Here is a 22,029-nt window from a genome sequence, read left to right on the forward strand (position 1 = left end):
GTTCAGACAAAGAATAATTTTAGTTCACTCTCATCCAAGTTTCTGAAATATTACAGGACAAACCAATAGGCTATCAAGCGGTCAGTCTGTAGTATTTATTTTGAGTTACCAAGTTGTGATTAAGGTATGAAAAAGTCTTCTTTAAGTCTCAGTCATGCTTTCCTTTATGTTAAAATATGTCTAATATGTTGGTCACTGTTGGTTGGGGTACGAGTACCCTGCTGAAACTTTTTTGTCCAGTTTTCCTTTCATAGATGTATAAAGAGATTTTGTAGAATCATTGCCTCAGAGTTAACACAAATTTTAATCAAAACACATGATGATCTATTAGCTTTTATTTTAAAAAGAAAGAACAGTATTCCTACTACTCCTAAATTAACAGATATCGGTTTTTGCTACATGGACTTCAGTAAAAATGCAGAACAGCCATCTGCTTTATCTTGTATGAGTTTTCAAGGGCTTATTGCATGGAAGGTGATGCCGCTCAAATTTTTGCAAACTTTAATGTTACAATTCTATAAAACTAACCATAGTGGGTTACACTTCTTTAGTTTTCCCACTATTTTTGACTGAAAATATTTTAAAATACCATAAGTTGTCTGTCTTGTTAGTAAGGGTAGGGTGCATGGACTCTCTTCCAGCCAGCTTGCCTGCAGTGTGCAGCAACATGTGAAGAAGGCTGGTGTTGCATTAACAACACAATATGCCGAGCATATGGACACAAAGTACGGTGCACAAGTCGAGTCTTATTGAAAGGACTTTAAGTTATTGGAAATTCATGCTGAAAATATTTTTGCAGATTTTAATCCTGGCTTTTTAAAACCTCTGTACACATTTCATACCCATAACTGGCCAAAGCTCTGTGTCAACCATGATGGTAGGCACATATTGTTGTCAAATATAAGTAGAGCATTCTGATACAGCTGTTGAAATGAGACAGACTAGACTTTTTATATGGGTCACCGATGTGGTAATGATCCAAACCCTGTCTCGATACAGACCAACAAATGTATTGATATTCTATAGCTAAGCCTCAATGAATCCAACATGTCACTCACTACTTTTTAGCAGATTAAATAAAGTCTGCTGCTTACAAATGTGTTTGCATGTTTTTAATATCTGATTCCAGTACATATTGGGTAGTCTTTGCACACCTGATGTAAAACTTATTGCCATTTTTGTTATCTAGGAAATCTATTTTACTAAGATAAAAACAAGAGTAAAGTCAGACTCCCACTGATGAGCTCTTAACTGATTGGCTCAGTAATTTTTTCTGTGTGGAGAATGTCATAAAGAAGGTCATAAAGTCAGACAAATTGATGGAAGCAGTTTGCACCTTCTTTTGTAGAGGTTGTGAGCAAAGGCACGTATAATGAAAGGTCGGGTTAAGTAACTGGCAGGATGTTAGAAGTTTACAAAATCAAGGTCATTTTAGCGGCACTACAAAGAAAACCAGGAATTACTGCGCAAGGCCAAGGCCGCACATAAAGCAAGGTGAAATTTTTGTCAGCTCCTAATGACTACCAGCCTGTGTGCTGAAGGTAGACCCGTTTTAAGCTGCTGCGAATTCTCTTGCAGTTTTGCATATTTTTGCACGGAGGGAGACGATTACAAAGCGTATCTGGCAATAAAGGGAACGGTTATTGAAATATCTGGAATGGCAAAACTTGTGTGCAATCCCCTCTAGTTGTGATGCCACTTATTTTATGTTGTGCAAGAGGAGATCCAACAATGGAGGCATTCAAAGTTCACTGAAGAAATTGGTGATCTACAAGTCAAACAGGCTTTTTAATTAAAAACAAACAAAAAAAAATCTGTTTAACTCGAACTTTTGCCATTTCAAACAGGTTAGTGTTTGTTTTTTATTTATAGGAAAAAAAGGTAAAATTAGGACTTAAGTCCAGCTGTTTTATGATGCTTAGCTGCATCTATTTCATAGTTAAAAATGAGCTACCGTTAATAAACAAGGACATCTTCTTTTCTTTTCTAGTGTTGAATTGTGACCTCTGTGTGTTAGGACACCATCTCTGTGATGTGGCAAACAGGATTTAATCAGTGACCGGACTCTCTGTCTTGTACCAGGACTGGAATCTTGTTTTGGATCACTGCCTGTTATGTGTACAGCAGGACAGATAAAACATTTCTGCTGGTGACATGTGCCTTTTAGAGGTAGTCAAGTTTTAAATATCTAACATTCCTATCAAAGTCTGCCTGAGTTTCTTCTGATTAAAGCACTCATCAACTGGTTTCCTATTGATAAGCACAAAAGTATTAATACTCCTGAAAGAATTTGATTTTAAAATCTCTTCAACCAAAATGTTTAACAAGAAATGAGACTGGCATCGTTCAACAGATCATAAAATTATGTATGTATTTGTTTAAGTAATACTTGTAACCAGTGGAATAAACTTTTAGAGGCTTTACAGCAAACAAACGCTTCTTATACTTATTGACCAGCTTTTTGCATGTTTCCTGTTATTTTGACTACTTTTTTTATTTAAAAACTAATTTGTTTCATTGCTAAAACTGCAGTATGTAACTTGTATTAAATATATATTTTTTTACATATTAAAACTATGTCTTAATACAATGTGGAAAAAAATAGAGCCTCTCAGCTCTCTCCCAGTGCGAACTAGAAACAACCGATCACAACCAGGAGGCGGGTCTTGGCGCTGTCAATATGCTTATATATGCGCTTCTCACAACCTCTCTCACACTTGTTCTTTACAACTTCTTCCCTATAGCATAGTTTGCCATGAATGCTCAGACTAGTTAGCATATCCACCGATGACGTTATCACTAGTCTCATTTTTCCAAATATGTTGTTTTAGTCTCTGGTCTGTGCCAGACTCATCAACATTGTGATTTAGTGTGCTTTCTTGAGCAAAGTTGATCTATGACAAGTGTCACATCACCAGAAATCCTGCACAGTATTAGAAAAAACAAATGTTTAAAACTTTTGGTTTGTGGTTCAGCCACTAAATGCAGATCTTGGAATCAGTCACTCATTTTTTCCACCTTATTAATCCTGGTTGGGGCTGCGAAGCGGCTGGAGTCTTTTCCAGCAGTCATTCATTGCCAGTCATGGTACTACTTGGGAAGGTCACTACTTTTTATTTATTGTTGTGTTAAACAATGAAGACATTCCTCCTGGCCCTGATTGGTTGTTTTATTAATTTAAAACTTTTTTGGGCTAAGAATAAGGTTTAAATTGTGTTTTTGGCTTTTGTTACTTGCTAGACATGGTAGTTTACCGATCAACTTAAAAAACATGAATAAATTATATATCTGTTTTTTTTTTGTTTGTTGTTGAAGGAAAAAATATTTTCAGTATGTACCACAATTAAATAAGCAAAACGGTAGTTTATTTTTTCAGTTAAGTACCATGCTAATACTTGTAAGATTCATAGGTCAAGGTTAAATAGTGAAGAGGTTATAAGAAAAGCATGCTCCTGGGACTTGAAAATGAAGCAACTATATCATGTGATTTTTTTTCTTATGAACATTTGTAAGCCCTGCCTCACTAAGTCTGTGTTAGTGTTGTATTCATCTGCATTGTTATCGCTAAACATGATCTCAGTAAAGTATGAGCCACACAAACAGAATTAGGTCCTGCATTATATATGCTAAGATCGCTTGCAGATAATCATTATCATCAGCGCTCAAGTTTGTTTCAATGTTAAAAAAAAGGAAAACAAGAGCTCAATTCCAGTAACTTGAATTGTTAAAGAGTGCACTGGCTGGGACAGGCCCTCATTTTAGTCTTGCTCTGACATATACTTAGCGCTTACCACCATCTACAAACGGTTTCAAAGTGGCTGGACAAGCCCAAATGTGCTTGAAACTTTTAATGATGCCTTTAACTACTGGTTTCTCATCTGTCATTAGTAAACAATAGGAAAAAACATGGTGCTGCAAATTCAAGTCACTTGGTGTTTTTTTTCTTTTCTTTTTAGCTTGCACACACAAAAGATCGGGAGTTTAAAAAAAAAACAACATTCTGACAGTGCTCATTTCTGTAGGAAAATGTAAAAAATTACTAAGGCTTTGAGAAACTGTTTTACTGTTAGGGATTCAAATGTATTGTGTTTTTATCCGGGGTAAATCATGCTGGTTTAGCTTCAGATTAGAAACCTGAGAATGCTTCAATCTGTGTTTGTTTTTAATAGGAATTTCTGTTTTGTCAAAGTGCAAGCAATGCTATCCTGCATTTAGTGGGAGTCTGTTTGAAAGACTATATTTTACCCATCAGCCGTCTTGTCATCTGTTGTAGTTTTGCAACTGTAATTTGCAGTTATGTTGGCAGGCTCCACAAGTATTTTACATGACGTTGGAGACAGTTGACATCATAGCAGAAACCTGCTTGCATGTTTTTTTCCCCCCGCTATCATCTGCTATTCTTCTATGACTAAAAATGACAGTTTACCACCAAACTTCCTGTTGCTGAACCTGAGCGTTAGTGTTTTCTAGCAGAACGTAATGCACAATTTAGGCATTGATCTGCAAATGATTAATATTCAGCATAATCCTCTTGTGCATGTAAAAGCCATCAGTCCATGAATGTAAAAAAAAGAGAAACTGTTTATTTTTATGTGATTATTTTTGCTTGTGCTTTTGTTCAGAGTGGAAAGTACAGTGCCAAATTTTTGGTAGCAGTTATTCTGAGGAGACCCCTCCACTTCCTGACTGCATCATTCTCGCTCCTGGGTGCTGTCATAACATGACTAAGCCACAGAAGGAATGTTGACTTCTCTGCTTTAGTCCACCTGTCAAATCCACATAAATCTGCAGGTTCATTAAACAGGTCCAAACTCATTAATAAGCCCCTAGTAATGGAGTAATAGGTTTTTGTGGTATTTATGTGTCACTAGAATAAGAAAAAAAGGTTTGAGGCTGTTCTGTAGAACTATACTGACGCCTAAAACCTTAAATAGAAGACAGCCTCGAAACACCAACACACAAAATTACAGTATGCAAAGAGTCAACATTGCACAAAATTAAAGCATTTCTCCTAAAAGTTTCTGCTGCCATGAACAGCATGGAAGTACAGCAGTAGTCTTCTGTATTTTGCTACAACATGCTCTTACATTAGATTATAGAAATGCCACACCTTTTGCATAAAATTTTGTGAAAAAGCATTATCCTTAAAATAAATTCTTCAGGTTATCAGGGTGTTTCTTACACTAACTTCGTCTTAGTCATAGCTCATCACCTGTTTTTTTTTTTTATTATTATTATTATTACATTAAGCTCAACCTAGTCAGCAGCATGTTATTTTTTAGTGACCGAAAGTTGACATACTCGAGCTCACACACGTTTCTGGATTTCCCCCAGAAAACTTGCCAAGTCTGGTGGTTGGGTGCTAGAGCAGTCATTCATCCAGCAGCCTGTCGTGTTTTTGAAAATTTGTTATTTCTGCACTCTGTAAACTTGTAGATGAGCTCTAGATTTATCTGGAAAGTAGATAAATCCAAATTAACCAAGAAAATGGCAACCAGGCAAGAAGGCAATAAGTTGGAAGAGCTGTAGGACATAATTATAACAAATTCAGTCATTGCTTTTGTTTATTTTTAAAAACAATCTGATTGTTTTTTTTGTTTTATTTTGTTTATGTTGTTTTTAGTCCAGTGTTTCAGAATTTTTATTAATATATTTATACAATTTTCTTGGAATTTTGGAAGGAGATCCCCTTGATTGCAATATCAATTTCTACTCTTTAGACTGTCTGTAAAGGTTTTATGAACCTGGGTTTGGGGAGTTGCTCATTTGTTCTGTCAGATTTTGTCAAGCTTTTTCAGAATGAACAAGAAGCCTTTGTTGTATGGAGTTTAAGTTGAGGCTTTAAATGAGCTGCACTTTATCACTGTCTTGGGACAGACACCAGTGTGTCTGTCTCCTGTCAGAAAGAGCAGCTAATTTTAGCAGAGAAAAGCTTCAGAAGAAAACAACAAATGTCTTTAGGTTGCACCAGAACAAATACTATGAACCATGGGGTTACTCCACCCTAAAGGGCTTATATTTCACAATCAGTTTTTTTTTCTTCTTCTTCTTCCTTTTTTCCCCTACCAGATAGTAATTGATGTGCATTACTGCAATAAACTTTCTTTAGGTACTTGAGTGCATTCTCTTCAAAGTGCTCTCAAATTAATTGTCCATTTAGTTATCCAATGTAACTAACTCAGACCTCTAATGAACTGCAGTGTTTTCTAAAATGATTTGTATTTTCCCTTTTTATAGTGAGTTCAGTAAGTTTTTGTGCAAACAAATAATTCAGTGGACATCTTGGTCATGTAAATTCACACAAACTGCTGCTAATAAATAAATGTCATCATGGCTTTTTATTTGTGTTATGGGAATCTTAAGATTTATTTAATGTTGTGCTACATGTCTTTTTTTCTTTTTTTGGTTCTGATTGATCTTATATCTGATTATATTCTGGAAATAGTTTTCCAAAGCGAGGGAGACCTTACATTTTAGAAATTGGGACACCTGGGTGGCTGGTGGAGCCTGTTACTTCTGTAGTCCATATGTCTATAGTCCACGTCTGGGTTAGACCTGTATAATGTTTCTCTTTATGCACTACCTGCAATAACAGAAAAAAATGCATGCAGCTACATTTTTGTACTGTGTCTACTCTTCTGAAGCTTAGTCATCTAGATATCTTGATCTATAAGGAAAGCACTTTGGTGCAGGAGTACTCTTTGTTGTTAAGTGCTATATAGATCAAATTTGTTTGATTGGTCTTTAAGGGATTGTTCAGGATCTTTGTAGTATGATTCTGTTAAGATTAGAAGCAGCTACTGGTAATATCTTTTCTGCAGTAGAAAACTCTTGGCGTCATCATTCAGCATAAATTACATATTTGTTGGTCCCAGAGGGAAGCTAACAGCTAGTCCAGTTGGAGCCAAGACCAAAGCAGACTCTTACTGCCTTAAAAACCTCCTAATCTCAAAAAGGCCACTGTGGTTTATGCTGACACTATTTTATGAACCTTTAAACCACTGTCACGTTTGCATTGGGTGGTTATTTACACAGAGGCCGGTGATTAATTACACAGGAAATAGAGGTGGGAGGCTCTGGGCCACCAGTGACGATCCTTTGTGAAACATGTACAAAAGAACACTGCATTGTGGCCCACGTAGCTCCATGATATGAAATTAAAGCTGTGTGAAAAATAGTGTAACAACATTTTCTTAGAACACTATAATAATTTTGATTCCCCATCTCTGGAAATTATTTCCCAATGTTAAGGCAGTTTTAAGTTTTGGAAAGTATCAATTTTTATAAACTGTGCCATGACTACCCTGACTATGACTAACATGAGATTTTTGAGACTGAGGCAAAGTTGGTTTCAAGGACCAACTAATCTGGATTTATACTAAATAAAGACACTAAGAAAGTTATCTACTGCAGGTAAAATGTTGACTGCCTGTAATCTTTTAGCAGAACTTCAAAAAGCCTGAATTAGTCCTTTAAGATTAGAAAACCCTCCCTGGATTAATAGTGTCTGTAAAATGGGAGTACACAAGTCAAGGACTTCAATTCTTATGGCTTAAACTGCTGGTGTTCACTCTACTCTGTCGGCTACAGAAAAAAAAAAAAGAATTGTGAATATTTATTTACTAAAGCCTCATGTAAATACGACTGTTCAGAGGAGTGCATTTGGAGCATATAGACTAGTGAAACACTCCACACTGGGACATCTTTGAGGATTTTAGGCTGAGTACACGTCAAAGCTGAGGCAATGCGTGCTCACTCTTGTTTATCTGTTATTTTTTACAGATGAGCGTGAAGCCGTGCAGAAGAAAACATTCACCAAATGGGTAAACTCTCACTTGGGTCGAGTGACTTGCCGCATTGGTGACTTGTACACAGATCTGCGGGATGGCCGCATGTTAATCCGCCTTCTGGAAGTCCTCTCAGGAGAACAGCTGGTCAGTACATGAAAGTAACCACTTTTCTTTAGACATGTTTGTTTTATTACATGGACTTGCTTGTGCTCCAGTTTCTATTTGTTTTCCCCATTAAATTCCTGTCAGCTGCTCCTTTCTATTTCATTTGTTCTTAAATTTTTTTATTCAACATCATTCAAATGGGTGCATCTTGTTTTTTTTTTGTTTGTTTGTTTTTGTTTTGGGTTTTCCCCCCCCCCCTCATAGCCAAAACCCACTAAGGGCCGCATGCGTATCCACTGCCTCGAGAATGTTGACAAAGCTCTGCAGTTTCTCAAGGAGCAAAAGGTCCATCTAGAAAACATGGGATCCCATGACATAGTGGATGGAAATCACCGTCTCACCTTAGGCCTCATATGGACTATAATCCTCCGCTTTCAGGTAATATGAAGTGATTGTTTATATCGTAATGTTGTCCTTATGCAAACTTGCACTTCCTCTTTGAAGCTCGTATAACTTGATTATTAGATGGCGCTTCACTGCGGTTTTCTAATAATTGTTTTAGTTGTGAGCTCCCCGTTATGACTTTTTGTTTTCTCACTCTCCAAAGGGTGTCATTGCATACCAATGTAATTACTATAAATTATGCTGCTCAATCTAGAAATTGCAATTTATAAACATCTTGCTATCTTGATTAAATGACAGATTCAAGACATCAGTGTGGAAACGGAAGACAACAAAGAGAAAAAGTCAGCCAAAGATGCCCTTCTGCTTTGGTGCCAAATGAAAACAGCAGGGTAAGAAGCTGACAGCATATGTCTGGAAGTGTTTTATATATATATACACACACACACACCTCAGTAAATTAGATTATAATTTAAAGACTAAATTATTTCAGTAATTCATCTAATAAAGTAAAACACTTATAATTTCTGTATAGACAGTTAATTAATTTCTGTTTAGATAAAGCTGATTATGGCTTTTGGCTTATCTAGTAATTTCTCTCACATTGAGTGTTATGCAAGACTAACAATGAGATTATGAAAACGAAAATTTTATGTAATGATCATGTCATGACCTACACAATCATGTGCAAGTCTGCTGACTCGACAGTTATCCAGCAGTCACTGACATCTTCCTCAAACAGGGAAGCTGCAAAAAGGTCATAGCCTAGGGAAGTTAGTGGTTCAGAATGCCGTATCCAATGATCCAATTGGAAAGTAAAGTGGAGGGAAAAAGGGTAGGAGTAAAAGTTGGAGCAGGAATAACTGCAGCTTTGAGAGGATTGTGAAACAAAACCCATTCTGCAGTTTGGGGAAGATTGACGATGCTTGAACTGTGGCTGAAACCAGAGCCTAGAGCCACCACACACTGATTTATACTTGGTTATGACCGCCACGTGCTTTGTGTTGAACTACTCCAGAGAAAAGATATTAGAAGTGTCTTACCGGAGGTGAAGGACTGGACTTTTGTTCAGTGGTCCTACTCAGTGTTTAAAATGTCTAAGGATCACTGTGAAGTCTGTACAGTTGATGATTTGGGAGGTCATGTGATCTGGTGTGGTCTGCTGGGTTTTTGTTTTTTTTTCCTTCCTTAGCACCTCGGCAGAGCCGTAGATTGATTACCGTATTGCCATGTTGCCATGTGTGATTAATTTTTAAGGGTTTTAATTGAAAGTAGACTATAATAGTAAAAATTAAGAGAACTTGAAATAAGTCGTCAATAAAATCGAGAATCAGGAAGGCAGAAAAAATCTGGCAAAAACTCATCACCTTTGGATAATGTCTCTCACCTCATCCATTGAGCCGTTGCACAACTGGCGAGCTCCTTTGGCAACATGCAGCTGCATCCTAGCTGCACAAAAAGCATCATCATAGCTCCTTCCTCCCAGCAACTGTAACCATCACTGTTCCCAGCAATAACAATATGTTGTTTCCAACCCTACTATTAGTTTATTTTCTTATCCTTGGCCTACTATAGAGCACAGTTTGTATATTTTAAATGATCTTACTAAGTTACACATTTCTTAGAGCCTGAGTATGCTTAATGTTCTCACATTATACTGTTTTACAGTCTTTTAATTTCTTTTTTTTTTCACTTTTCTGGTGAATTTCCCCCAGTAAGGAATTAAAAAAAGATTTTTCTATTCTATTGTTTGTAATGAATTTACATAAGTTTCACTCTTTGAATTTAATTACTGGAATAAATTTACTTTTTGTTGCTATTCCAAGTAATTAAAATTGTCTTGTGTGCTGAATATTTTTACTGTTAGCATATTCTTTTTCTTTTTACATGAAAATCAGTATGGTATTCTGTCGTGCTGAGCTAATGATTCATGCTTTTTAATCTGACCCCTACAGATATCCTAATGTCAACATCCACAACTTCACCACCAGCTGGAGAGATGGCCTGGCGTTCAATGCCATCGTGCACAAACACAGGTCAGTGAGTCACTGACCTGTGGTCCCTGTTTGGCTTGTTTTGCTGAAGAATCTGATCAGTCTATTCTTTTTTTGCTGGGTGTTATTTCAGATTATCCTCCTACAAACACAAAAGACATCCAATATTCTTGTACTTTGGTGTTCAGGGAATTAAAGCAGTCAAAGGAGTTTCTTACCACATTTTCTATTTCAGTATTTTTCCATTGTGCAGTAGGACTTGAAAGATAGAATAAAATGGGGAGTAACATGACCTAGATCACAGTCATAACCCAACTATTTTTTTTTAATATAGAACCATCGTTGGTAACTCAGTTGTGCACCCTGCTGGTTAAAGGATTTCTAGAGTTTAAAGATAAAAGACCAAAGATTAATCCTTAACTTGTGACTCAGATAGAACAGAGATTATTGATGAATTAATCAATGCATACAATGAAGGCGTTTCTTATTTACTTAGGTATTCAATTATTTCACTGTATTTACTGTTTGACTAATTTATGACACAGCTATCAATGTGCAGTTTTTAGCTTTCACAATGTCCTCTGTGTAATTCATGTTAATTTTAGTGTAAAAATATTTTTATTACATCATTTTATAACTGCATTTAGTGGAGGTTCATTTGTAATAAACTTACATCTGACATATTTATGCTGCTCTAACATCCAAATACTTCTAAAATAAAGTGTTCATTAAAGAAAAGAATATCAGATGTTTTCAGTCTATGCATGAAAAGCATTTTTACATACGTCTTTCGCAAACCAGATTTTTCTTTTATACCTGATGACTCGAATGTTTTGTCATTTCTTCTTATCTGTATCCTGCTCCTATTAAAACGTCTGTTTCTCATTGTCTGCAGGCCTGACTTGATTGAGTTCGACAACCTGAAAAGGTCCAATGCTCACTACAATCTCCAGAATGCTTTTAATGTGGCTGAGAAGGAAATGGGCCTCACTAAACTATTGGACCCAGAGGGTAGGTGGCTGTTGGCTTCATTGAGGCATTCAGCTTTTCTCTCAAATAACTGCATTTAAGTTGCAAGTTTTATTAAGTTTAATAAAGTCAATTAGTCTTGGACAGCACTAATTATTGTCAACTTTAATACCATCACAAAAGGCTGTTTAAAGAATTAAAAGGTGGATAGAGCTGAGCACTTCTTGTTCTTGTTTTTTGATCAAGTGATATTTGGAGCACAGCACTTTAACTTTGTTTTATTCCTCTCTTCCAGATGTCAATGTTGATCAGCCAGATGAGAAGTCAATCATCACGTATGTGGCCACCTATTATCATTACTTCTCTAAGATGAAAGCTCTGGCAGTGGAGGGAAAACGAATTGGAAAGGTTAGCTCTGTGTGTGTGTGTGTGTGTGTCTGATTTGAGACTTTTGGCTAAGTGACTTTATAATTTAAAAGCAAGAACTTTTTAAGTGTCAATAGTTTGGTTAAATAGCTATAGAAGGTTTTGGGGTTTGAGTTATTTTTGGATAGAAGAAATCCTCTTTGTTTTTGCTCATCTCTGACCTATTAGCTCCCTTGTGGTTCTTGATTACCAAGAACTGAAAGAGTGTACAGATAATTATCTACTCAAGATGAGATGACAGCACATAGATGTTCCACAGATTTCCACTTAAAAATATGCTTGGATATATTAGGCAGAGCATGACGGATGTATAAATATTTCCGTCCCATTTATGTGGAATCACTAATTGTTTTGGCTGCAGGTACTCGATTACGCCATTGAAGCTGACCAACTGATAGAGAAGTACGAGACCCTGGCATCAGAGCTGCTGCAATGGATTGAGCAGACCATACTGACACTTAATGATCGGCAGCTGGCTAACTCTCTGAGTGCTGTTCAGAACCAGCTTCAGGCCTTCAACTCCTACCGGACTGTGGAGAAACCCCCTAAGTGAGTATTAGTTTGCCTGATGGAAGCTCGTAAAGGGTAAAATATATATAAATATATTTTTATAAAATCCAAAATATGTTTTGTCTCCACAGATTTACAGAAAAGGGGAACCTGGAGGTCCTTCTCTTTACCATCCAAAGCAAAATGAGAGCAAATAATCAGAAAGTTTACATGCCAAAAGAAGGCAAACTCATCTCTGATATAAATAAGGTAGGGCTTGTTTTAAATACAAGACCAGATATATTCAACAGCAACCCTGTAAACGAATGTGTAAAACGCCTGAAATTAATTGTGTAATGTCTGACTAAAAAAGGACAGAATGTGAAAGCAATGCACATTGACAACCTCAGATGTGGGTGATGAGCAAACACCCCTATTGTTTTCTATCAAACAGCCCACACCTTCTGCACCAGCCAACACTGCGAGGCGCAGCAATCAGTGATGTTTTATTTTAAATGAATTGCTAGAGATACTAGAGATACTGTACCCATGCCGGAATGAATATGCATTTATTCTAGGTTTTTAACACATCTTTACCAGAGCTAATAAATGTGGCTGGCACTGTACACATTTCAGTACCTGAAAAGGATATAAAAAATGTAGCAAATAATAAAATGGAAATATTTTCCTCTAATTCTTAAAAAATGTTATTCTTTGTAAAACTTTTGTGTCATGTCTGCTGCATGATTCGGGCATCTTGTGCATCCATCTGTTTGGCAGGCATGGGAACGACTGGAAAAGGCTGAACATGAGCGTGAGCTTGCACTAAGAAACGAGTTGATTCGCCAAGAAAAACTGGAGATGCTGGCGGCTCGCTTTGACAGAAAAGCAGCAATGAGGGAGACGTGGCTGAGTGAGAACCAGAGATTAGTGTCTCAGGTAGAAAACCTACCTTTTCCTCTTAAACCTGATGAAAAACTTGTATTTGTTTAAAAACTTGTTATAAGATTAGCTGGATTCTCATACAGTCTTCTTTTTTTGTTGCAAGGATAATTTTGGGACTGATTTGGGAGCAGTAGAAGCTGCCACCCGTAAACACGAAGCAATTGAGACAGACATCGGTGCATACTGGGAGCGGGTTGCTGCTGTGGAGGCTGTTGCCAAAGAACTGGAAGCAGAGAAATATCATGATGTGCGTCGCATACTGGCACGACGGGATAACGTCCTTCGACTTTGGGAATACCTCAAGGAACTTCTGGCTGCCCGCAGGGAGCGTCTGAACTCCCATCGAGACCTACAAAGATTGTTTCAGGAGATGCGTTACATTATGGACTGGATGGCCGACGAAAAGGTAAAACGGACATTTTTAATGGCTTCGTTTAAATAAGTGCTGAATGTCTGTGCTTATTTCTATTGTTGCTTTGTTGTCCAATTAACTAAAAGGGCTCAGCTAATCCTCTGAAGTAAGATAGATGTTGTTCATAGTTTTTCCCAGCAGCTTTAGTGTTGCTCCTAATTGCAGTAATTAGCTGTTACCATTCCTGCTAACGGCTGACTGGTGTTGCCTGTCATTGTTGGCTTAACTGAGGTTAACTGAGGCAGACTACAATCATGCAGAGCACTAAAGGAATTAAATTTTGACAAGCCGTCTTAGCAAGCTGTGAACTTAATTCATTTGTGTTCTGCCAGTCTTGAAATGCTGGTATTTCCTCATGTTTGTTCATTTTTAGTGTTCATGTAGTCCAAGTTAAAACTGGCTGTTTCTTTATAAAACAGCCAGTTTTTCATTAGCTTGACTTCATTAGTTTCATTTAATTAGAGCTCTGTTTCATTATAGAGATTATGGGGGATTTTTTTTTTGTTTTTTTTTTTTTTTTGCAAAGCACCACATTTGCCTCCTCTCCATGTTCACCAGTATTACAATTGTTTGATTTTGACATTTAAATCTCTCTTAGTCAATCCGTATCTTTGCTAATTCATACCTTCCCAAATCCATATCCCCCATTTCACACACAGGTGTTCATTTTCATACCTGTATTTTGTACCAGTGATGTCTTATGTTTTGTAGTAATCAAAGATTTTGAGATTTTTTAAAAATAAAAATGCTCAATTTTCCGCTTTCATTTATTTGTATATTATTTTACTAAAAAACCTGAAACTGCATAATTTGGTTGTTGTTCCCAGTGGACTCTGACAATACTATGTCAGTTCTATTCAGTCTAATATAAATTAGGCTTAATAAAACCTTAAGCAAGCTCCTGCTGATAGACACTAATTACTGCAGTCAACTCATCCACCTGATGATTCAGATTTAAATTAAAAGAACAAAAGTATGGCAAGGTGAAAGAAAAAAAAAATCACCTCCACACTTTTTAAAATTGTATTATATTAATAGCACAGTTAACTCTTCTTTCCTCTTTTTCATCAGTGTCAGCTTTTGATCAACAACACATGCACGTCCATTTTAATGCATAACGTGACTCAAACACTAACTTCCTGTGTTATTTCCTGCTGGTTGAGTGTCGTCTTGTACTACCTTTTGAAAATACAGTTACTTGGCAAGATAACAGTACAAGTATGAAATTATCTTATTTTTGAGCTTATATAATTTCACCGAAGTGTGATTTTAAATGAAGTAACTTAAAAATATAACAGCTATTTGTATCAAAGATTGACTCTAAATTCTATCACAATCTGCGGCATTTTATTGTGTTGAATTGAATTTTATGTTCTACTGTTTTTCCTGTTAAAGTGAAAAATAATTAAATTGACACAAGGAAACATTAGAAAATCATTGTGCAAAACCACAATAGATTTAATTTCTGTGCCGTCTGATTCCACTGATTAGTTGATGGACAAGAGATAAGCATCAGTGTCTCCCTATTACTTCACTTGCAGGTATTTAGCATCACCCACCTATAATAAAAAATATATATAAAAGTTGTATGATTATCAAACAATTGGATATTCTTGGAATACCATGAATACTTATTGGGAAAAGTATAAAACTTAAAAACTCAGGCAGGTCGCTTCTGACCCATATTGTGCATGAAAGGGTTAAATGAGTTTTACTGCTTTTCTTTTTATCTTTGCAGAATGAGAACTTGGTATTTCTTTAGTTTTGATTACATTTTTAAATACTGTATGTTTATAGTGTAGTGGTTAGCCAATTATCTACCAATTAACTTTATTCATAATCTGTATTTTGCTTGATCCTTTGATTTTTCAAATGAAGTACATTTTCAATTGTCTGCAGTTGGGAACTTTTTTTTCATCTTTATTATTAGTTTGTACTCATTGATTTCTAGTTGTAAACATTTTTTATTTTACTTATGAGGTTTAAGCTTAGACAGCTAGGTTGTGGTAAGCTTTCTGAAAATGTTCAATCTAATAATCACCAAATAAAATAACTAATAATGAAACGTAATCCTTTTTAAAATGGCTTTTCTATTCATTGTTCTATACGTTAAACTTTTTTGAGAAAACATTTCTTCATTATGTTTACCAGATTTTGACTGAATCAATTTTAAAAACATCTCTAAATGTTTCTCTTTGCTGTTTGTTTTTTGAATTTTTTTTTCAGGGTCGCCTGCAGTCCCAGGATAGTGGCAAACATTTGCATGATGTGTTAGACCTTCTGCAAAAACACAATTTGGTAGAGGCTGACATTTCAGCTCAGGCAGAGAGGATAAAGGCAGTGCAAGGAGCCGCCAAACGTTTCACCTCCTACGACCAGGGTAGGCCTTCTAACACGGTCTTCTTCATTTTCTGTACGGATGCTTCTCTTTTCATCAATATCTAAACACATTTTTCTCATTTCTTTCCTTCTTGAAAGCGTACAAGCCTTGTGAACCTGGTCTTGTTAGTGAGAAGGTCGATCTGCTGGGTCAAGCTTATGAGGAGCTTGGCCAGCTTGCGGCGACGCGTCGAGAGCGTTTGGAGGATTCACGTCGACTGTGGCAGTTCATGTGGGATCTTGGTGAGGAGGCGGCCTGGATCAGGGAGCAGGAGCAGATTCTGGCCAGTGGGGACAATGGCCGTGACCTCTCGTCTGCCCTTCACCTACTGAGTAAGCATGAGGCCTTCAGGGACGAGATGGCCGCTCGCTACGGCCCCCTTAGCAACAGCATCGCTGCCGGAGAAGCTTTGGTTGAAGAGGGACACTTTGGAGCCCCGGAAATCACGGAAAGAATCCAAGACATCCGTGGACAGTGGGCTCATCTAGAGGAGGTCGGTTGTGGTTTGCAGCTTTATTTGTCACATCTAAACAGTCTTCTATTCTGTATACATTTATGTTTTTTGTACTCTAATTTTACTAGACAACAAAGCTCAGAGAGCAGAGTCTGAAGGAATCTGTGGCTCTGCACCAGTTTCAAACTGATGCCAACGACATGGAGGCCTGGATTATGGAGACGCTTAGACAAGTGTCCAGTCAAGAGGTTGGCCACGATGAGTTCTCCACCCAAACGTTAGCTCGCAAGCAGAGAGAAATTGAAGAGGAGATCCAAAGCCACCGCCCCCTTATTGACTCGCTCCATGAGCAGGCCCAAGCACTGCCAGAGGCATACATTCATTTCCCTGAAGTACGTTTGCTTTAGTTTTCATTATCCTTTTCAGATCACATGCTCTGTGTGGTGAATGACGGCTAATTGCGGTCTCTAGGTGGAGGGACGTCTTCCTGCTATTGAGCAGCGCTATGAAGAGCTAGAGTCTCTATCAGCAGCTCGGCGACAGGCTCTGGAAGGCGCCCTGGCGCTTTATCGCATGTTCAGCGAAGCCGACGCCTGCCAGCTGTGGGTGGAAGAGAAGGAGCAGTGGCTGGATGGCATGGAGATCCCTACCAAGCTGGAAGACCTGGAGGTTGTGCAGCAGAGGTCAGTTTGGGAGCGATGGAAGCAGAGATGATTATGTAACAAGATTGTTGCTGAATCCAGTGCTTTTTTTTTTCTCTTTAAAAATAGATGCAATTAAAAGTTTTTCTGAAGATAAAGTTGTAAAATATCTTGAAAACTTAATTTTATTTACTCTTTAGTTATACACATTATACAACATAAGTGATTTAGGATTAGCTAAAATTGGTATAATCATTATCCATCCTAAGTGCATCATCTAATTGTTTCTATTGTGATGCTTCCGCTTACTTTCTTCAAATTCAGTACTTTCTTCACATTGCTAAAGAGCCATTTTAGCAAAACTTGATCCCAGTTTGCTTCTTGTTTGTATCTTGAATCTCAAAACAAATTTAAATAAAATAATAATAATAATGAGCATTTATTTTTATATATATCTAAAGAAAAATATGAAAAAATGAAGTATTCAACATGGAAAAGTTAAATGATCTTAATTTCAAAAATCAATGCTGTCTACTGTTTCTTTTTAGCATTGATATCATATCTCTCTCCAGGTTTTTACCAACCAGTACAGTTTGCACAAATTAATATTCAGAGTAAACATAAATCTGCAATGAGTATGTACTATAATGATGCAAATCTTTCATAGCAAGTGAAATGAAACAATTATACTCTGCTGCAGGTTTGACACCCTAGAGCCTGAGATGAACAACTTGGGTACTCGGGTCACTGATGTGAATCAAGTGGCTGAGCAGCTGCTGAGCTCAGACAACTGCAGCAAAGACCAAATCCACCAGACAAGAGACCAGCTAAACAACAGGTAAGACCTAATATTGAACATGCCTTTATTCTCACCACTATAAGCACCATTCTGTTTGTACTTAATGTGCCATGTGATGGGTTTTGACTCTAGATGGAAAGAGTTTGAGAAGCTGGCTGGCCAAAAGAAGCAAGCCCTGGAATCTGCTCTTAACATCCAGAACTACCACCTGGAGTGTAACGAGAGTCAGACGTGGATGAAGGAAAAAACCAAAGTGATTGAATCCACGCAGAGCTTGGGCAACGACCTGGCTGGAGTGATGGCGCTTCAACGCAAGCTAACTGGCATGGAGAGGGACCTCGAGGCTATTCAGGTATGGAAGTGATGCATGCTGGGCAAAAATAGAAATATAAAAACACCTGGACAAAATAATTGTTTTTTGTTCTCCTGTTATTTCTTAATCTAAGTTAGCTTTCATATTTTTTTTAGGGTAAGTTGGATGATTTGACAAAGGAGGCAGAAAAACTCGCCAGTGAACATCCAGATCAAGCTGGAGAAATCCAGGGTCGCCTGGCTGAGATTCAGGAGGTGTGGGAGGAGTTGAATGCCACCATGAAGCGACGGGAGGAGTCACTGGGAGAAGCCAGCAAACTTCAGGGTTTCCTCAGGGACCTGGATGACTTCCAGTCCTGGCTGTCCCGCACTCAGACCGCAGTGGCCTCAGAAGACAGCCCCACTTCCCTGCCTGAGGCCGAGAGTTTGCTCGCCCAGCATGAGAGCATCAAGAACGAAGTTGACAACTACAAGGAGGATTATGAGAAGATGCGAGCGGTTGGCGAGGAAGTGACCCAAGGTCAGACGGATGCCCAGCACATGTTTTTGGCCCAGAGGCTTCAGGCGCTGGACACTGGGTGGCATGAGCTGCGACGCATGTGGGAGAACCGCCACAGTCTTCTGGCCCAGGCCTTCGATTTCCAGACTTTCCTTAGAGATGCCAAGCAAGCTGAAGCTTTTCTCAACAGCCAGGTTAGAACAACACAAAATATGGATGAAACTTTATTGAATTAACCACATTAGCTTTCTTTACAACAATCTGCTGTTCCTTAATCAGTTTCAGTACTCCTGTTACAAATGACTAGCATAACAGAACTAGAATATTTAGTCTTGCTGCTTCTTTGGCTGCAAAAGAAATGCAGCACAAACTGTAAGCAGAACTCTTTTTGCTTTCCTTTGACAAAAAGCTTTTGCAGTTGATTGGAATGAGTTTGATTTAGGATCTCAGAGTAAAGGAGGGCAAATACAAATGGACGTTTTCCAGGTATTTGTTAAAAACAATAAAAATAACTTACCCTTTTTGTTTTATTACATAGCCATGTGCTACTTTGGGTTGATATCACATAAAATTCCATTAAAATACATTTAATGTGAAAAGTTAAGAGCTATGAATACCTTTGCAAAGAACTATATTTTTAGCTATATGTTAACTGACTTTTTGTTGGCTTTCATATTTTGGCAAGCTATGTTTTTGTTAAGATTTCAGCCAATCAAAATGGATCCCAACATAAGGTCAGGGGGGATTTACTATCATTCCTATAAATATTACAAGCATCAAATGAAGGTCAAATCGAAAAGTGCACAGCTTAAAGGTCGCTACTAGAGACTGTGAGTTTATAGGGTTATGTTCCTTCATAGCTTTTAGACAAATGCAGCCTTTTTGGGAAACTGAAATGCGAGTGCTGCTTTTGTGTCTCTGTAGGAGTACGTGTTGTCCCACACAGAGATGCCCACCAATCTTCAGGCTGCAGAGGAGGCCATTAAGAAACACGAGGATTTTCTCACCACCACAGAAGCCAGCGAGGAAAAGATAACGGGTGTGGTGGAGGCTGGACGGCGCCTTATTAATGACTCCAATGCAAATGCAGATAAAATTCAAGAAAAAGTTGATTCAATCCAGGAAAGGTCAGAGCTGGAGCAAAAGATAAGGGAAAAATTCAGATTTTTTTTCTGATGTGTTTAGAGTTGAAAATTCTGTCTTATGCTTGTTTTTTTTCAGACATTGTAAAAATAAGGAGGCTGCAAATGAACTGCTTTCAAAGCTTAAAGATAACTGTGAACTTCAGCGCTTTCTGCAAGATGGGCAAGAGGTAATGAAGTTAAGCACTTAAACAAATTAATGTGTAAAGTCATTTAAAGAAGGAATTTGAATAAGTGGCCTTGTGTTGTGATATATAGTGTCTCTTTGTAATGTTTTTCCATATTGCTACTCCTCTATAGCTGACTTTGTGGATCAACGAGAAGATGCTAACAGCACAGGACATGACTTATGATGAAGCTCGAAATCTTCACAGCAAATGGCAGAAACACCAGGCCTTCATGGCAGAGCTGGCCTCCAACAAAGACTGGCTGGATAAGATTGATAAGGTGTGTAAACACAGAAAACACACCCTCTTAAATTAACCTTAAGTTTTTTTCCCCCTTCTTTGAACTTGGTAACAGTTTACCAGCTCTTATTTGTAAGTAAATTGTTTTTCTTAAAGGAGGGTCAAGCACTGGTGGCGGAGAAGCCTGAGCTGAAGCCGGTGGTCCAGCAGACGTTGGAGGACCTGCAGCGTCAGTGGGAGGAGCTGGAGAGCACGACCCGGACCAAGGACCAGTGCTTGTTTGAAGCCCACAGAGCAGAGATATTTACACAGAGCTGCTCCGCTCTGGATGACTGGCTGAAAAACATCGAGACCCAGCTGCACAGTGACGACTACGGAAAAGATTTGACCAGCGTCAACATCCTCCTTAAAAAGCACCAGGTAGAAATCAAAATAAGCTGCAAAGCTCTGAATGTTTTTATTTTTCCATTTTAAAAAATAGCAGAAATAAGTTGGGCCAAAAATATTTTATCTGATGCAAATGAAGATGTTTTACCTTTTTTTTTTTTTTTTTTCTTTTTTAAATCTTTCCCCTGTGTAGATGTTGGAGCATCAGATGGAGGTCAGAGAGAAAGAGGTGCAGTCCCTACAAAGTCAGGCTGTTGCTCTGTCCCAGGAGGATGCAGGGTTGGCTGAGGTAGACGGGCAGCAGAAGCGAGTCATTGACAGTTTTTCTGGCCTCCAAGACCCTCTTAACTTGAGGAGACAGCAGCTGCTGGCCTCTAAAGAAGCACATCAGTTCAACAGAGACTTGGAAGATGAAATTGTGAGCACTAGCAACTCAGTGGAGTTAAGAGATGAGTTTTGAGTTTTATTTTTGTCCTGCTGAGGTTTTATTTCTATTTAATTTGCAGCTTTGGGTAAAAGAACGGATGCCTCTGGCATCTTCCACAGATCATGGAAAAGACTTGCCAACTGTGCAGCTGTTAATCAAAAAGAACCAGGTACAGTTTTTTTCTGCTTTATTTTTCAGCAAGAAATTTAATAATTATGTTGTGACACCCTTGGCTTAAAAATATATGATATAAAATCAAAAGGCATTCCTGATATTTTGACAGATTCTTAGATTTGACAGATCTAAGTGATTTTAAAGCAGACATCATCTAAATGGGTCCAGATACCATAAATGGCCAACCTTTTACCACAATACTCAAAAGTCCAGAATGATGTTAACTTCTGGAAATATCTAGAAATGTCACTCTGGAAAAGAATGGAAATAGAAACTATGCAAGAACCATCCTTCCAGTAGAAATAATGTCAGAACTGGTTGTGAAACAGACGTTGCAGAAAGAGATCCAGGGCCACCAACCTCGCATCGATGACATCCACCGTCGAGGTGAGGCTCAGAGCCAGGTGGACGGCGACAGGCAGTCGCTGCTGAAGGAACGCCTCGTTGAGCTCAGGGATCTCTGGGACCAGCTGATCGCAGAGACGGACAAGCGTCACGACCGTCTGATAGAGGCCAATCGCGCACAGCAGTTCTATGCTGATGCGGCTGAAGCAGAAGCCTGGATGGGGGAGCAGGAGCTGCACATGATGTCGGAGGAAAAAGCAAAGGTAAGCTTGAGACAAAGATGAACAGATTGTTGTTAATCCTGTGTATTTAGGAAATATAATCATTCATGTTTGCTACCCAGGATGAGCAAAGTGCTCTGGCAATGGTCAAGAAACACCAGATCCTAGAACAGGCCCTGGAGGACTACGCCCAGACCATCCACCAGCTGGCCAACAGCAGTCGTCTCATGGTCACCAGCGAGCACCCAGAGAGGTCCGGAAGCACATCTTAGTCTTCAACCTGAAGAAGCAGTTGTCATTTAATAACTA

General features: G+C 38.2%; 1 protein-coding gene across 5 annotated transcripts in view; it reads left to right on the top strand.

Annotated features, from left to right (window-relative positions):
* The window catches only part of sptbn2 (spectrin, beta, non-erythrocytic 2), a 56,404-nt gene that overhangs the window by 21,785 nt on the left and 12,590 nt on the right, over positions 1–22,029 (top strand). For all 5 annotated transcript variants that reach the window (XM_032577254.1, XM_032577255.1, XM_032577258.1 and 2 more), the window contains 25 exons: positions 7,783–7,934; positions 8,160–8,333; positions 8,598–8,689; positions 10,253–10,333; positions 11,187–11,302; positions 11,556–11,668; positions 12,048–12,235; positions 12,328–12,445; positions 12,956–13,114; positions 13,224–13,526; positions 15,759–15,912; positions 16,011–16,405; positions 16,495–16,758; positions 16,838–17,049; positions 17,708–17,845; positions 17,939–18,158; positions 18,275–18,811; positions 19,542–19,744; positions 19,839–19,929; positions 20,060–20,206; positions 20,323–20,586; positions 20,747–20,971; positions 21,060–21,149; positions 21,484–21,762; positions 21,843–21,973. In XM_032577254.1, coding sequence (XP_032433145.1) covers positions 7,783–7,934; positions 8,160–8,333; positions 8,598–8,689; positions 10,253–10,333; positions 11,187–11,302; positions 11,556–11,668; positions 12,048–12,235; positions 12,328–12,445; positions 12,956–13,114; positions 13,224–13,526; positions 15,759–15,912; positions 16,011–16,405; positions 16,495–16,758; positions 16,838–17,049; positions 17,708–17,845; positions 17,939–18,158; positions 18,275–18,811; positions 19,542–19,744; positions 19,839–19,929; positions 20,060–20,206; positions 20,323–20,586; positions 20,747–20,971; positions 21,060–21,149; positions 21,484–21,762; positions 21,843–21,973 — 4,846 coding nt within the window. The remainder of the gene's footprint in view (positions 1–7,782; positions 7,935–8,159; positions 8,334–8,597; positions 8,690–10,252; positions 10,334–11,186; positions 11,303–11,555; positions 11,669–12,047; positions 12,236–12,327; positions 12,446–12,955; positions 13,115–13,223; positions 13,527–15,758; positions 15,913–16,010; positions 16,406–16,494; positions 16,759–16,837; positions 17,050–17,707; positions 17,846–17,938; positions 18,159–18,274; positions 18,812–19,541; positions 19,745–19,838; positions 19,930–20,059; positions 20,207–20,322; positions 20,587–20,746; positions 20,972–21,059; positions 21,150–21,483; positions 21,763–21,842; positions 21,974–22,029) is intronic.

Source organism: Xiphophorus hellerii, chromosome 11, assembly GCF_003331165.1.
Source record: "Xiphophorus hellerii strain 12219 chromosome 11, Xiphophorus_hellerii-4.1, whole genome shotgun sequence".
NCBI lineage: Eukaryota > Metazoa > Chordata > Actinopteri > Cyprinodontiformes > Poeciliidae > Xiphophorus > Xiphophorus hellerii.